The 16,908-nt window shown below is 37.2% G+C and overlaps 1 protein-coding gene and 1 pseudogene across 1 annotated transcript; both read left to right on the top strand.

The window, feature by feature from the left end:
* Positions 1-6,777: 6,777 nt before the first annotated feature.
* On the top strand, positions 6,778-11,273 carry LOC149146491 (scopoletin glucosyltransferase-like; annotated as a pseudogene).
* On the top strand, positions 7,806-10,723 carry LOC149146492 (uncharacterized). Its single transcript, XM_089449527.1, has 2 exons — positions 7,806-9,531; positions 10,186-10,723. The coding sequence occupies exons 1-2, from the start codon at positions 9,435-9,437 to the stop codon at positions 10,437-10,439; spliced, it is 351 nt and encodes a 116-aa protein (XP_089305653.1). The 5' UTR covers positions 7,806-9,434; the 3' UTR covers positions 10,440-10,723.
* Positions 11,274-16,908: the final 5,635 nt, after the last annotated feature.

Here is a 16,908-nt window from a genome sequence, read left to right on the forward strand (position 1 = left end):
TATATAAAAATAGAATTAGAATTTCTAAACAAATAATTTTATATATTATATTTTGAATAATATAAAATATGTTATTATAATCATATTTAAAAAATTTATTATAAAAAATTTAAAATATATTTTAAAAAAATTCGAAAAATTTTTTTAACATTTTGTTATATGTTATTTTCAAATTTCTATTAAAAAAATTGATTTTATAAACTCGAAAGGATAGTTTCTTGGGTCACGGTTTTATATATACAAAAAGATTATCATTTTTACTAGTATTTTAATAATAATTAAAAAATATGCTTACTTTTTATTTTTAAATTTGTATAGCAATCTTTAGAATGTTTACAACACATCTCTTAAAGAAATTGGAATTAAAAAACATAAATCAATAGAAAAATGGTGGGTCTCAGTATTGTCACTAAAATTTTTATGTAAAATATTAATGAATATCTTTTAATGAAAATGAATAAATTAGATAAAAAAATATATATTAAATTTTATAAAAAATATGACATGAAATTGAATTAAATTGAAATGTTTTGTCTTCTTTTATCACCACCTAATTCTTGATGATTTTGTAAATTTAAGATTAAATATTCCAACTCCATTTATTTTTATAAAACTTCTTTGCCATAAAAAGGGAAAAAATGATACCATTAACATGCTTTATTATGTTTTATAATATAATCCAAAGTTTGGTTTGTTGTGTTATGGCCTTAAACCTTCATGAGTAGAGTTACCACAACCATTTGGTTTTTACTCTGTTTTGTTGTGCATTTAATTTCTCTTTCAATGTGGCAATTGAAGTTTTGACTTGCCGCAACAGATTTCCGAGCCAGACTCCTCTCCTCTGCTCTTGTAAAATGGTATCAAAGCGGGTACACTCAGGAATGGAAACATCAATCATAAGCTTGACTAATCCTCAGATACCTCAATTTAATAGGAAAAATTATGATTATTGGGTTATTACAATGAAGGCCATGTTTTCTTGGGATTTGGTGGAGAATGGTTTTCAAGGACCAGCAGATGCAACAACATACAATGCCTTGTCTCAAGAAGAAAGGGATTTGTTGAGAGACAACATGAAGAAGGATGCAAAAGCCCTCTTATAAATTTTTCAAGCAGTCCATCAAAGTATTTTCCCAATGGTTTCAGCAGCAACGAAGTCCAAAAAAGTATGGGACACCCTCCATATAACCTACCAAGACATGGCAAAAGTGAAGACAACAAAACTACAAATGTTAAGGAGAGACTTTGAGACACTTTTATGAAAGAGTCTGAGAATGTAGACTTTTTTTTTGCACATGTAATTGGATTGGTCACTCAAATCAGGGTTCACGGTGAGACACTTGAGTAAAGGAGAATAGTTGAGAAAGTTTTGAGAAGTCTACCAGCAAGGTTTGATGTCATTATTGTGGCCATATAAGAGACAAAGGATCTCTCACAGTGATCAGTCGATGAGCTTCATGCATCACATATTTCTCATGAACATAGACTGAATAGAGCAACAAGCTCCTCATTAGAGCATGCCTTCAAGACACAATTTTCATTTGGTCAAGGTAGAGGCAAAGGAAGATCATATGCTAGAGGAAGAGGAAGAAGCCCATACAGAGGTTGAAGAAGCAGCCCTTCAAGCTCAAGTGGAAGAGGAAGCAATCAAAATCAGAGTCAAGGCCCAAGCAAAAATCAAGCACAAGGTCAAAGGTATGATAAATCTTAAGTCAATTGTCATTACTGTAAGTAGTATGGTCATTATTAAAATGAATGTTGGAAGAAGCAATATGATATTAATAACAAACCAAGTGTAAATTTCACAAAAGAAAATCAGAACCATGATAACATGTTTTTAGCTTGTAATGTAGCACAAGAAAAACAAAGTGATACATGGTATCTAGATTCAGGGTGTAGCAACCACATGTCAAGGAACATAGAAATGCTTTCCAATCTAGATGAAAGTGTGAAATCTGAAGTGACATTAGGGACTCATAAAAAATTCTTTGGCATGGGAAAAGGAAGAGTTAATATCCTAACAAAGAAGGGGGAGAAGAAGTACCTCTCAGATGTTTACTTTGTCCCTGGTTTGAAGCATAACCTCATAAGCATTGGACAGCTCATGCAAAAGGGCTACAATGTCTTCTTCAAGAATGATGAGTGCACAATTTTGGATAGGTCTCCAAATAGACATATGATTGCAATTTTTCGGATGACAAACAATAGAATGTTTCCCTTAAAGATAAGATTAGATTTGAGGGAAGAAGGTGCACAAGAACAACTATCAATGAACTCACAAGAGGATAAAATAAAAGTTACAGCTGTTACACAAGTGAACTATCAAGCAGAGGTCAAAGATGAAAATTGGTTATGGCATTTGAGATTTTGTCATCTCAATTTTGAAGGTTTGAATTTACTGCATAGGAAAGACATGGTGAAGGGGTTTCCACTCATAGGAAAAACGGACAACCTATGTGAAGGACTCATTTTGGGCAAGCAACATAGAGAGACATTTCCAGTCGAAAAGTCAATAACGGAAAAGGCACCTTTGGAGATTTTCCATTCAGATTTATGTGTACCAATGCAAACAACATCAATTGGTGGCAACCATTATTTATTGATCTTCGTAGATGACTACACAAAGAAGACATGGGTCTATCTCCTAAAACAGAAAAGTGAAGTGTTTGAGCGCTTCTGTCAATACAAAGCTCTTGTTGAGAATCAAAGTGGACACTACATCAAAGTCTTTAGGATTGACAGAGGTGGAAAATACATCTCAAAGTATTTCCTTCGTTTTTGTAGGGAGCACGAAATTCACAAAAAATTTCCAACAAGGTATACACCTCAGCAAAATGGTGTCACGAAAAGGAATAATAGGACCATTATGGAAATTGCAAGGAGTATGTTGAAGGAAAAGCATTTTCCAAATGATTATCGGGCTGAAGCTATCACTTGTGCAACATATATCTTGAATAGATGTCCAACCAAAAGTGTCAAGAATCTGGTTCCTGAAGAGACATGGAGTGGAAGAAAGCATCGTGTCACTCACATAAGAGTCTTTGGATGTGTGGCATATGCACATGTCCCAGATGAGTTGAGGAAGAAGTTGGACAACAAGGGGGAGAAATACATATTTTTTGGATATAGTGATGAATCCAAGGCATACAAGCTCTACAATCCATCAACCAAGAAGGTCATAATCAGTAGAGATGTGCATTTCATAGAAGAGGAAGCATGGGATGGAAGTTTAGAGAAGACAATCAATGTGAAATCATGTATAACACATGAGGAAAAAGAGGAATTGACAACAATACGCAATTCCTCAACACTCCCTCTACTCTTATTCAAGTGCAACAAAGTAGACAACGAGTAACATCGTTAACAAATAATGGGACAACGTCATGCAGTCAAGCAAGTGCTTCTCCAAGCATGCAGCAAAGTGTAACACTAAATGGCATGACAAACCTATCTTCAACAAGCACAAGAAGACTAAAATTCAGAAATTTAATTGAGATTTATGAACAAGATGAAGTTGATAGTAGTGCTAGTCTGAATTCCTTATTTGCACTATTTTGTCATGTAAACGACCCAATCCATTTTGAATATGTAGTCAAAGAATAAAAATGGGTTGTGGAAATGGAGGAAGAAATAAAAGCAGTAGAAAAGAATGACACATGGGAGTTAGTGAAACTTCCACGAGGAAAAGAAGTCATTGGAGTGAAGTGGGTCTATAAGAGAAAGAGCAACGTTAAGGGGAATATTGAAAGGAAAAAAGCGAGGCTATTTGTCAAAGGATACAAGAAGTAGCATGGAAGAGATTATGTAGAGACATTTGCGTCAGTGACGAGAATGGAGATAGTACATACAGTTATGGCAATTGTCGGGCAACATAAATAGAAAGTGTATCAAATGGATGTAAAATTAGTGTTCTTGAATGGAGTGCTGAAAGGGGAAGTGTATGTTGTGCAACGACCTGATTATGAGGTAGAAGGCAAAGAAGAAAAGTGTATAGGTTGAGAAAAGCTCTTTGTGGGCTGAAGCAAGCACCGCGTGCATGGTCTAGCAGAATATATGCTTGTTGGACAATGGTTTCAACAAATGTGATGGTGAGCCTACTCTCTATATCAAAGAGAGTGATGGTAAGATTCTTATTATTGTTTTATATGTAGATGATTTGATTTTTACAGGAAGTGATGATTTCCTCATCACTGAATTCAAAGAAGTCATGAAGAGTGAATTTGAAATGACTTACTTGGGGTTAAGATATTTTTGGGCATATAAGTAAAGCAAACAAAAAATGGCATTTTTATTTCTCAAGCAAAGTATGTAGTAGACATTTTAGAGAGGTTTAATATGCTGAACAACGAGCCCACACCAAATCAACTGTCATGGGGTTGAAGTTGAGCAAAGAAGATTGTAGCAGCAATGTCAATCCGACATTATATAAAAGCATGATAGGAATCTTGATGTATTTGACCACCACTAGGCCGAATATAATGTATGCAGTGAATTTGGTGTCGAGGTTCATGGAGACACCCAAGGAAACACATTGACAAGCAACGAAAATGATTCTAAGGTATGCCAATGGGACAAAACAATATGTCATTTTGTACGCCACAACAGATGATTTCACACTGGTTGGTTACACTAACAGTGATTGGGCAGGAAGTGTCGATGACAGAAAGAGGACATCAGGATATGTTTTTCATTTGGGTTCTAAAGCCATTTCATGGGCCTCCAAGAAGCAGCCAGTAGTGTCACTCTCAACAACAAAAGTTGAATATTTCGTTGCAACAACAACAATGTTTCATGAAGTTTGGATGAGAAGGATGTTGAGGGAATTCTAAGGTATGCTAATGGGACAAAACAATATGTTATTATGTATGCCACAATAAATGATTTCAGGCTAGTTGGTTACACTAACAGTGACTGGGTAGGAAGTATCGATGACAGAAAGAGCACAACAGGATATGTTTTTCATTTGGGTTCTTGAACCATTTCATGGGCCTACAAGAAGCAACCAATAATGTCATTGTCAACAACAGACGCTGAATATGTCACCGCCACAGCAACAGCGTGTCAGGCAGTTTGGATGAGAAGGATGTTGAGGGATCTCCATCGCGACTAAGAAGGAATGATAACTATTTTCTACGACAACACTTCCGCAATTACATTGTCAAAGAACTTTGTTTTTCACAAGAGGACCAAGCACATTGATGATAAATATCATTTTATTAGAGAGTTGATTAACAATGGTGAAATTGTGTTGCAGCACCTCAGGTCACAAGGACAATTTGCTGATATTTTCACAAAGTCATTGGCACGTGAAAGTTTTGTTTATCTCAGAAACTGTTTGGGAATTATCAATGACGACAGTTGTGATTAAGGGGGAGTTTTGGAAATATTAATCTCAACCATCGCCTTAAACACACTGACAACCACCATACGTGTGAAATCAACTTCTACGGGTTGCGATTTTGTTGGCAGGCAGAAGGACTGAAGTTCTACGCAGTAGTACAACACTGACCATTGTGGAACACATGAGAGAGTTAAATCACTTAATGAAGAGTTGGAAAATACGTATGGGCAAACATTCAACTGTTACCTACACTCCACAACACCTGCAAGTTCAAAAAAACATTTATATGTAAAATCGTCCATCCTGTGTCTTAATGATTGGCTTTGTCATGTATTAATTTCTAAGTTGCATCTTGAGGTAAATATGAATGTAAAATTTATTTGTATGGTAGAACAAATAGAGAGGAGTGAGTGTGTAAGTTTGACAGGTAGTGAGGAGAAAATCGTAGAGGAAATATTGGTGGGAGAGTGAAAACAAGTTTCACTAGTTTTTCAGAGTTGCTCCGCAACCCTAGTGAAGGTAATAAGGTTTTTGTGTTGCAGCCTCCAATTTATTATGAGAATGTATTTACATATATTTTATAATATAATCCAAAATTTAATTTGTTGTGATATGAATTTAAACTTTCATAAATAGAATTACTGCAACCATTTAGTTTTTACTCTATTTTGTTGTATGTTTAATCTCTGTTTTAGTTAAACATATGTCTAATTAAGATGTACTTGTCGCAACTAAAATTTTAACTTGCAGTAACCGATGAGCCAAACTTCTCTCCTCTACCCGTGTAAAATTTTCTAACATCCCTATCGAATCTAAAATATAATTTAACACAAAATATACTCCACGAAAATAGAAATTTTTGAAAATATGGCCAGACTACCTTTCGTCTATTTCATCTTTGTAAAGTTATTTATTTATTTTATTAAAATATTTCAGTGGCGATTAGATAAAATAGTGTAAATTGTGTGAGCGTGATCTCTCTCCGCATAATCCCAAAAACAACGAAAATAAAATGCCCTTTGAATACTGCGGTGGCCAAATGCAAATCGAATGCAAACACCCACTCATTTGCTATCACGCCTTCCCTTACGAAGATGACATATGGCATTCGCACCATTAAGCACCATTTTCCATATGATTATGGATCCATCGTCACCAACATAACCAAATCTTATTCCGTGAAATCTGTAACATGTGATACTATTCATTGCTTTGCTGTAACGCAACTGGCCTAACGATGCGGACTTGCTGTCTCCATCGGAAGTCAAGGGCCAATCTCAATCTCCGTGAGCTGCTTAGACTCCCTCCCTGTCGCTATTCTTATCCGTGAGCACTGATGTCATCACGGGTTCGATTACCGGCATCGAAGGCGCCAGACTTTCTATAAAGTAATTCGCAGTGGATGATATGCATTTCATCTCATCCTTCTCTCTCTCTCATTGATTCTTCATCCCATCTTTACCGAATTCTGCTTGCCAAATTGCATTCTATGTCAGTGTGAAATTCAGTGAATTGCTTGCCTGCACACAGAATCAATGGCGCCTGGTATACTGGAGAATGATGGAAGGACTAATGTGATGATGCTACCGTCTATGGGTCACGGCCATCTCATTCCATTCATGCATCTGAAGAGTGAAGTCGAGGCCGCAAAACAGAGTGGGCTGGACATCCACTTGGTGGAAATGGAGATCTCCACAGACCAACTGGTCCTGGGCAAGGTCAACAGCAACAGCGTTCAGTGGCATAAGCTGCCCCACATCCACGTTTCGAACCAGAGCTTGGAAGACCCTTTCGACCTCTTCCTCCACCGATATCTGGAAGGAGAAATAAGCAGTTGCAGTGCCCTCGCTCCGCCGGTGTGCCTTATTGCCGATTTACTGTTTGGTTGGGCATCCGCTGTCGCCGAAAAATACGACATCCCAAGAGTCCATGCAACAGATTGTGTGGGACGTTCTGCCTCGCAATCTAAAGCGCAGTCGTTCGGGTTGATATGTTGTGTTGGGGGTTCCGAAGGAAGTGCGTCTCACGCAGCTTCAGATGCTCCCGGAGCTTCTGGAGGCGACGACGGAGAGCGCGAGGTATCCGTTCTGGAAACGGCAGAGAGAAGGAAACAAGCGGAGCTGGAGGATCATCGCTAACACCTTCTACGAGATGGAGGCGGAGATTGTGGAGCATTTTCAGAGGGTCAACGGAACAATTGGTCCCCTGCTCCCTGCCAAGGCGTTTGAGGACCGACCCTGCAAAATCGCCTCGGCGGTCCAGATCGGGGTCGATACGGATGAAAACAAGAGCCTGGAGTGGCTTGACACGCAGGCGGAGGTGTCCGTGCTTTACATTTCTTTTGGGAGCGAGAATTCCATATCTATCGCTCAGACGAAGGAGCTGGCGATGGGTTTGGAAGCGAGCGGGGTGAAGTTCTTGTGGGTTCTGCGGAGACCGTCAGACTCCGGATCGAAGGCGTACTCGTCACCCTTGTGTTGGAAGAAACTAAGTAATTCCAACTACCTGCTACCAATGTTCAACAACGATTTAAATGTTAATTCTAGAAATCGTTGAAAATAGGCAAGCTTCTCCAGGAAGCCATGGCCTGAACTTATCTCCATAAACTTCTCCAGCTTGTATAAATACTTGTATGATCAATGAATGAAAGCAAGTTAAGTTGTGAGTTGTTTGTATGTGTTTTTCTGAGTTCAGCCCCTGCTCTCTTTGTCATGGTAGAGCCAAGGGTGTGAGCCGTGAGCGAGGGCAACTGAGCCTAGTGCTCAGGAGTGTGTGTGTTGCTGTTTGAAGGCCGTTGGAGCCATTGAAGTAGAGCAATCTCCACTTGCTGCTTGTCTAAGCATTGAAGGTGAGCTTGAGGAGACACAACTCACTGTGAGGAAAGGCCGAGTGGTATTAGATGCGTAAGGCCATCCCTATGCCTAAAACAGAGCGAGGGAGTGCTGTTGTCCTGTTGTGCGTAGAACGGAGTGTCAGAGAGTTGGCTAATGACCGTGGTGTCAGGCGGTTAGGAAAGTGGAAAAATGAGTCAGTTGTGATTGACAGAAGCGCTGCAAACCTATGGAATTGTTGCGCAGTGCTGTTCTCCGAGGGGAAGATTGGTGTGGCCGGTCGCTTCCCTAGTGGCTGAGGGATTTTCCTATATTATGCTTGTGTTGTGCTCTTGCCGAACTGTCACGCAAGGAGCATGAGGCAGCGTGAAGAAAACGCTGTGTGAGAGTTGATTGTTAGCCGAGATCTATGAGGCTTTGCCATGTTGTTATGTTGTGTCTGCTGTCCATTTGAATGCTTTGTTTTACTACCATTCATAAGAATTTGGTGTAGACCGGATTGGCCAAAGGAGAGAGTCCTCATGCGCACCAGTGTGTCAAAAGGAGGAGATTCGTTGCATTATATCTGTGTTGAGGTCTGTTAAGAGACTAAAAACTTGAGTTTGGAGAGTTTGATCAGAGGAGTAATTGACAAGTTGTCCATCGTTGTTGAGGTGCCAAATGTGGTAACGTTGCAAGCCTATAGTAGTCGTGGAGGCGTTGTTGAAGTATGTGAGCGGTGAATTTAACTGATGTGAGTCGCTGACACAGTGGTGTAGTGGTGTTCAACGTTGTTGTGTCTTATCAAAGGTTTGGTTTACAAGAGGTGTAGTGAGCCTTCTGTTGAGTCTCTTTTGTCTAGAGTGCCTATTATGGAACCAACGGTGGATTTGGTGCAGAGGTTGGTGGTGACGTGAGATGAGTCATCGTGATTTAGAAGTTGTGTTTGATTTGTGCATAGAAGTTGGCAGCGGACTGTAAGAACCTGTGAAGTGGTGAAGAGTTGTTGGGAAGAGGCTTGGTGTAAGCCCAAGCCTGAGGACGTCGAATAGAGTTGTTGCTTGCAGAGTTTCGACTGTGGAGAGAAAGCCGATTGTGGAGATTCGGTGGAGTGAAGGTCTCAAGGAGTGAGATCTCATCTATGTGAATTTTTCTTGAAGCTGTTCGTTGCAGTGCGCTGGACAGAGAGAAATTTGGTACTGACTGTGGAGTAAAATCTTGTGGCTTGGCATAGCCTGGCAGTTGAATTTTCTCAAACGGAAATAGTTGCAGAAGAATATGAAATGCTTCAACCAACAGTAGATCTGAATCAGCTAGAAGAATTTGAAGACATTGATGCAATATTGAAACGATTAATGCCAGTTCTGCCAATTTTCTCAGGTAAAAATTTTAAGCTTTGGGCAATTAAAATGGAAGGATTGCTTGGTTTAGTAGATTTATGGAAATTTGTCCAAGAAACTTCTATGAATATGGATGATAAGTGTAGAAGTGCAATAGCATTATTTCTCATCATATCATCTTTAGATGAAAACATTTTGTCTAATATTTTGTATGAATTTGGTGAAATACGTGATGCAAAAATATTTTAGGATATTCTTGAAATGAAATACAATATGGAGGGTAGTAAGAAAGCTGAAGTTGATAAAGGAGTTATTGCTAAAAGTGATTGTGTAGCTGAGATTAAGGCTGAAAGTATATCTGTAGTTGACAATAGAATAACATGTGATAGTGAGGAAATTCCCTGTGATGCAAAAACATATGAAGTCAAATTTGATGACAATTATGTATCCCATGATGAGTGGTTAAACATGATGCATGAAAAGAATCTTATTGATGAGTTGTTGTTTGGTGAGAAGAATCAAATGCAGAACAACATGTTTGCAGTAATAGAATTGACGAAAGAGGTTGAAGACATGAATCAACCAACTATGTCAGCAAAGAAAAATGAAGGAAGCAAAGCTCTTTCCAAAGAGCACAATGACAAAAATCAATATGGTTCTGTTTGTGAATCTAACATTGTTTTTAAGTGTGCAGATATTGACAGCCAAGAAGAAGAAATAAAAGAAGAAATTGCAAGCATTAAGGACAAGCATAAGACCCAAGACCCTGAAGCAATGTTGAATACAAAGAATGTTAACCTGCAATCAAGAAAAGAGAAACTCAATCACCATCTTATAACAATAAAGGTGAAGATGAAACTGCATCAGCAAAGGAAAATGAACAAGCATGGACCCCAAAGCAAGAAGTCAAAAATGAAATGTTTTGTTGTAAGCCTAGCTGAGACTTAGACCAGCAGGCATATCAGTTAAGAGTATAGTGTCTTATTTATTGTATGTAGTTGGAATTAAGGGGGAGTGTTGGAAGAAACTAAGTAATTCCAGCTACCTGCTACGAATGTTCAACAACGATTTAAATGTCGATTCTAGAAATCATTGAAAATAGGCAAGCTTCTCCAGGAAGCCACCGCCTGAATTGATCTTCAGAAACTTCTCCAGCTTGTATAAATACCTGTATGATTAGTGAATGAAATCAAGTTAAGTTGTGAGTTGTTTGTATGTGTTTTTCTGAGTTCAGTCCCTACTTTCTCTGTCACCTTGGACTTTCTCCCCGAGGGATTCCACTATCGTGTGGGGGAGAGCGAGCAAGCGTGGGCGCCACAGCTAAGCATTTTGGCACCTCCTGCCACTGGTGGCTTTTTGTTTCATTGCGGATGGAATGCTGTGCTGGAGAAAACGACGATGGAAGTTCCTATGATCGCTTGGCCACTTTATGCAGAGTAGCACTTCAACTCAAAGTTTGTGGTGGATGAGATCCAGATCGCCATAGAGGCGCCCCAGAGAATCAACCAAAATTGGCTGGTTACTAGAGAGGATGTACAAAGAATTGTCAAAGCGTTAATGGCAGAAGAAGAGGGAAAGAAATTGAGAGAGTGAGTGAGAGAATTAAAGGCAGTTGCGAGAGCAACAGTGGCGGAGGGAGGATCCTCCCACGCCAATCTCGATCTCTTCATCTCCGAAATCATGTCGTTGCAGCGTCATGAAACTAAACCTGGTCAACTAGAACTGTAATACCTATTGTTGAGCCAGGTCCACAATAAATGTAATATTTAGCCTGGAAACAGGTCCCCATGAAATGTAATATTTATTGTTGTTTTTAATTTCAACTAACTTGAAATATTTCGTTAGACTACTCTGAAACCTTTACGTATGACGTACGTAATCTTTCCGACAGATCGACGTGGAATTGACTAGCCTTTTTTGAAAAAATATTAATATAGAATTATCTTTCAAACGGATATTTACATGGTTATATATATATATATATATATATATATAATAATAATAATTAGTATTTATTTAGTTTTTATATATTTTATTTAGTATTTAAAAATACAATTTAAACAATAAAAAATAAAATAATACATTGTATTTTTAACTCTAAAAAATTGGTTTATTTTACAATATAGTTAAAAAAATTATTTGATATTATATTATATTCTATTTAATATTCAAAAATACAATTTAAACAATAAAAAATAACACATTATATTTTACACTCTAAAAACATTTACAAATAAAAAAATTTAATCTTTTGGATTTTTGTTACATACTTATTTAAAATAAATTTATACTAATAATATTTATGTAAAAATTATAAATCCACACCGATAATTATTGTAACAAGAACATGCATGTAAAAATTAATCTCTAGTTTATCATGAAAGTTTCAATATCTAGTGGATTTTTTAACTCACACAAGAGTTTAATGAAATCATTGGATGTACAACGTTCTTTTTTCCAAATGAGACTCGGAACATTCGTGAATAGATGCCCATCAATCTCCCACTCCATAAGGCGAGTGAGAACAATTTATTGAGCCTTTGAATTCACATATTGCTAATTAATTTAAATTCATCGAATTAATTTTTATAAAAATAAATAAATTATTATTCTTATTATTATTATTATTATTATTGATGATAATGATGATGATGGTTAACATCACCAAATATTGGTCTATCAGACCTAAAGAAACAAATTATTTATTTTGATTTAAGATTTTATTTTTATGCTCAAAAAGTTTGGAGAGAGGCCTCCTGAGCTCATTATAATTTTGACATTGTAAAAGGCTAGGAAGGTCAGTATTGTAACAAAGATTGTGAAACTGAGATCTAATGTGGTTGTACGCGGGGCACTCTAAGAGGAAGTGGTTTTCATCCTCGGTGTTCCTATTCTCACATATATGGCAGATCCTTTCCATCCATGGCATTTTAGGAATTGCCCAACGACCTGTTTCACTATGGAGCTCATGAGAATTCGTTCTAATCTTTGCTATATTAATTTTCTTCTTTGAGCTAGTTAAAATAGAGAGATACTTTTGATCTTCTAGAGTGGGGTTGATGACCTTCTTATAATAACTTAATTTTCTTTTAGTCGCTAAATCTTTCTCACACCACATTTTTTCTTTGAACTTAGAATTAACAATATCTTTAATGTTATTTATGTTTTGCAATGCATCATTCTCGTTGATCTCCCAATAGTTTAACCAGGCCCTTGTGTCTTTATGCCACCCCCGATTGAGCCTTAGGTGGTTTTGGCTGGAATTTAAAGCTAGCTTAGGAAGTCTATCATCGTCTATGTCATTGAGTTTGTGTTTATACAACAAAAACCTAATCATAGCTAAGCTCTCAATAGGGGAAAGACCTGCTTCTATAAGGAGAATATGATAGGGTGTATTACTTTTAATTTTCAGGTTATAAGTTAGAAAACGCTTCTGGATTTGCTCAATATTTCTCCATGATTCTCTGGAGATGCTGCAACCCCAAACCTCACAGCCATATAAGATAACAGGAGTGACTAAAGTTTCAAAGAGGAACTTATTTTCATCTCACATTACGAGGTTTGTTGTTTTACAATTATTTTCAAGACCAAAATAAGCTTTCCATCCCCCATTAATCCTTTTCTCAATGCTATGGTTCTAGTTGAGCTTGTGATGAATATCAATTCCTAGGTACTTGTAAGAATACACTTCTTCCAAGTTATTATTGTCATACATAAAATTAGCATAAGTGTCCTTCTTGAATTTTGTAAAGGCCTAATTCCAATTATTAGAGCTTCAATCTATTACACATTAATAGATCTATTTTTTTTTTCCTGATTAAAGTAATAAAAGGAGTTTGCTGACCTTTTCACATAGCTTTAAACATTTAACATCTTATCATTTTATCATAAGAAACATAAATTAAGGTGATTATTCCATCAACTTAATAAAAGTAGTCCATGGCAAAATACCTGTTCCGGCGGTTGATGATGATATCTTTGTCTTATAGCTCCTGCTGAACGCTCCTTCTCACCGATCCAACCAGATTTACCTCCCAGCCAACTAGGAAATAAATTCCTAGCCCAGGAAACCTCCACAGGTTTCCTAGCCCTTCGTGCCCAAGTCCAACTAGATATAGTGTGTCCTCAAGAAGAATGTGCAAAACTAGATAATGATACTTTCCTCCTCTCAAACCCAAGAAACCTCCACAGGTTTCCAAGGTCTCCCAAAATCATGACAAGGCCAAACAATCACAACCAACCCCCACAATCCTAAGCAAGACTCCAAACCCCCCCCCTTTTCTTCCTTCCCCCTTCCCTTTTTATACCCTCCTTCCCTTCTCCATCTCAACCACCTCTCATTAATGTCATTAAATTCTCTTCCATCCTTACAATTGAATTCTCTTCTCCCAAGTAAGCTAGGGGTACATTTGGAAATGTGACATGAATATAAAATTGAGAATTTAATGGGAAAGGATCATGTCTTCTCCCAAGTAAATCTGAAAAGTACATTTGGGAATGTGAGGTGATATATATATATATATATATATATATAAATGGAGAGGACTGTGTCTTCTCCCAAGTAAATGTGAGTGTACATTGGGGAATGTGAGATGTAATTACATGGAGAGGACCATGTCTTCTCCTTAGTAAATGTGAGGGTACATTGGGTAATGTGAAATGAATACATATATTTTGAAATAATGGAAGGAGACCATATCCTACCTAATATTCAATTTGAGAAGGTAAGTGGGGAATTTGAATAATGGAAATCATGAATTTTATATTAGACCAATATTTCTCAATATTTTTAGATAATGTAAACATTAACAAAATTTGTAGGATAAGATTTAAGTGGGGCATTACATACACCCCTCCTTCAGAGAACTTCGTCCCGAAGTTAGAATGAATGATGCAAGGAGTTTGAAAGCATAGCAACCAGAGAGAGTTATAGCAATAAAATCGGATAAGTCCGACAATGGCATTTCTTCCCATCAAGAGTCTCCAACTGGTCTATATCCTCCTATCCACCCTGGCCTACTTCCATTCCCACCCTATCCGTCCTCTGCTGCTTTATCAGTGGCAACGGCCATACTAACCACTAATAAAACCGACATGGTGGAAGCGTCGAATACATCAACCTAACTTCCCCAGCAGGCAACTGGCAATCATCATCACACGTCTAGGGGGAGCGTTCAGCTGTCCTCCCCACGACTCCAGGTTTCAGAGGACACACGGTGGGAAACACCTCCACCCCTCCTTCAGAGCACGAACCACACTACAGAGCTGGTTGGACTTGTCATCGAATAATCCAATCAGGTCATCTTGCCACTTGTCATTTGCATTTTGCTCATGTCATAAGAGTGCATATCAAGTAGATACCAAATGTAATAGAACAATGTACATCATACCTTTCCTCATTGGTCGTCTCAACCTTCCCCAATGGAATAGTAGATCTTGGTTATCATACGGTTCTTTCCAACCTGTAGTTTAGTTCTCATCCATGCATATATACAACCACAAAATAGATATAGATACATGATCTTAAACATCATGTCTATTAAGCCCAGTGTCCACGTGTCAATTTTTGTTGTTCATACTGGAAAAAATCTTACATCAGATAAATCATAATTTCACTAGGTCATTGATTAGATAAATCATATCTATATAAGCCTATACGATGCAACAATAACTCTGACAAGTCACGCACTAGATAAATTGTAACCAAGTAAGTCACACATTTGGTCATACATCCAACATTTCCATCATCAATACCAAATCCATCAATTGATTTTCACGTGTCCAACCAAATGTGTATAATGTTCATAAATAACAACATGGAACTGCAAAATAGAACCTTAACATAGGTGGCTATCTACGTTAAAAGGGGGCATCATAAATGCTCATGTGACATCCTTGTGGAACCCTTCAATAACAATTAGAGTTGAAATAGATTCAACTATCCGTCATGGAAAATAGCATTTGAACCTGGATATCCTATAAGGTGGTACCAAACCAAAATAATGGCAAGCAACGGATTAGTGCACTATCAATTCCACTAGAAGGTGTTAGTATAAGTTTTATGCATATAATTTCTTTAAAACCTTAGTGAATATGAAAGTCCCACTCTTCCAATTCAATGGTTTTTCATCTTCCAAACCCATTTAGTTAATCTTGAAAATAAAAGACTCAAAAGCTTCAAAATTTGTTTCCAACATGATTTTCATACTTTATTTTTTTTCGTAAATTGAGAGAATGTCCTATAAATGTCAAAAGGTTCAAATTTATTATATATTTAATCATTGTTTACTAGTACCAAAACAATTTCACGATATATACTGCAGCTCACAATATGACTAGACAAATGAGAAATAATTAAACGAATGGAATAATTGCCTTTGCCTTGCTGCTATTGGTATTTCCCCTCTAAATGACACCACATTTCTAAATATGCCTACTCCTTTCATAAGTGGCCAGTGACCACAAAAGTTGCGAAGAAAGTTGAGGGTCCTTTTATCCAAAACTAGAGACACATTATTTTTCACGGCCTTTTTTTTTTTTTAGGGTAAGAGTGTATTCTAATATTTTCACTGGTCTTTTATTAACTAAATAAGCTTTCATTTTAAAATCCCAAATCTTTAGACGGTTCCTCAAATCAGCATTTGTTTCCAACTATCATAAAACTGTGATTTCCCAACAATATGGCACAATTGGATGGGTCTTTGAAAGAGTTTTAATCATTTGCAAGCTGAGGAAAGCTTGCTTTGCATGCACCAATACGTTTTCTCTTCTGTCATATCACTGTGAGGGGCATAAACTATGAGGCATAAGCATTGTTTTCCTTTAAAGAAGGACCATTGTCCTCCCCCTCACAAATAGTAGCATAATGAAGCGGTCTTTCGCATTCTTGGTTTAGTGATTTATCTTTTCATGGCCAACAATGGTGTCTTATCCACATGAGCAATCCTTTCAAACATTGACAAGAAAAGAATACAATGTAGGATAGAAATAAGAATTAACATAAAATATTCCTTGAAAGAGTTTGATTCAGTTATTTCCCTATGTCTACAACCAACATCAAACAACTATTGATAAAAATATTTAGCATTTATCAACTCAACAATACATCAATCGGGTTATGAATCTCTACCAGGTTGAGATTTAGGACGGGTCTTCTTAAGCTTAGTCCTGCGCTCAACAGAGTGACATCTTCCAGGATTGTCTCCACCAACTCTCATGTTGCCCCATTAATTTTTGCCTGAAAAACACTTTCTTTAACACCTGAGCTTCAATTTCCACATGTCTAATACAAGGCATGTTCATAATTTCTGATATTTGAAAGACCATCGTTGATTCGTTTTCTTGTTCCTAGGCATTTTCCTTCCATCCATTGTTATTCTATTCAAGTAAGATCACTCAGTGGATATTACAAATCTCC

Source organism: Pinus tabuliformis, chromosome X (genome assembly GCF_031772625.1).
Source record: "Pinus tabuliformis cultivar Carrire ecotype Pingquan chromosome X, CPIR1, whole genome shotgun sequence".
In the NCBI taxonomy this organism is placed as follows: Eukaryota; Viridiplantae; Streptophyta; class Pinopsida; order Pinales; family Pinaceae; genus Pinus; species Pinus tabuliformis.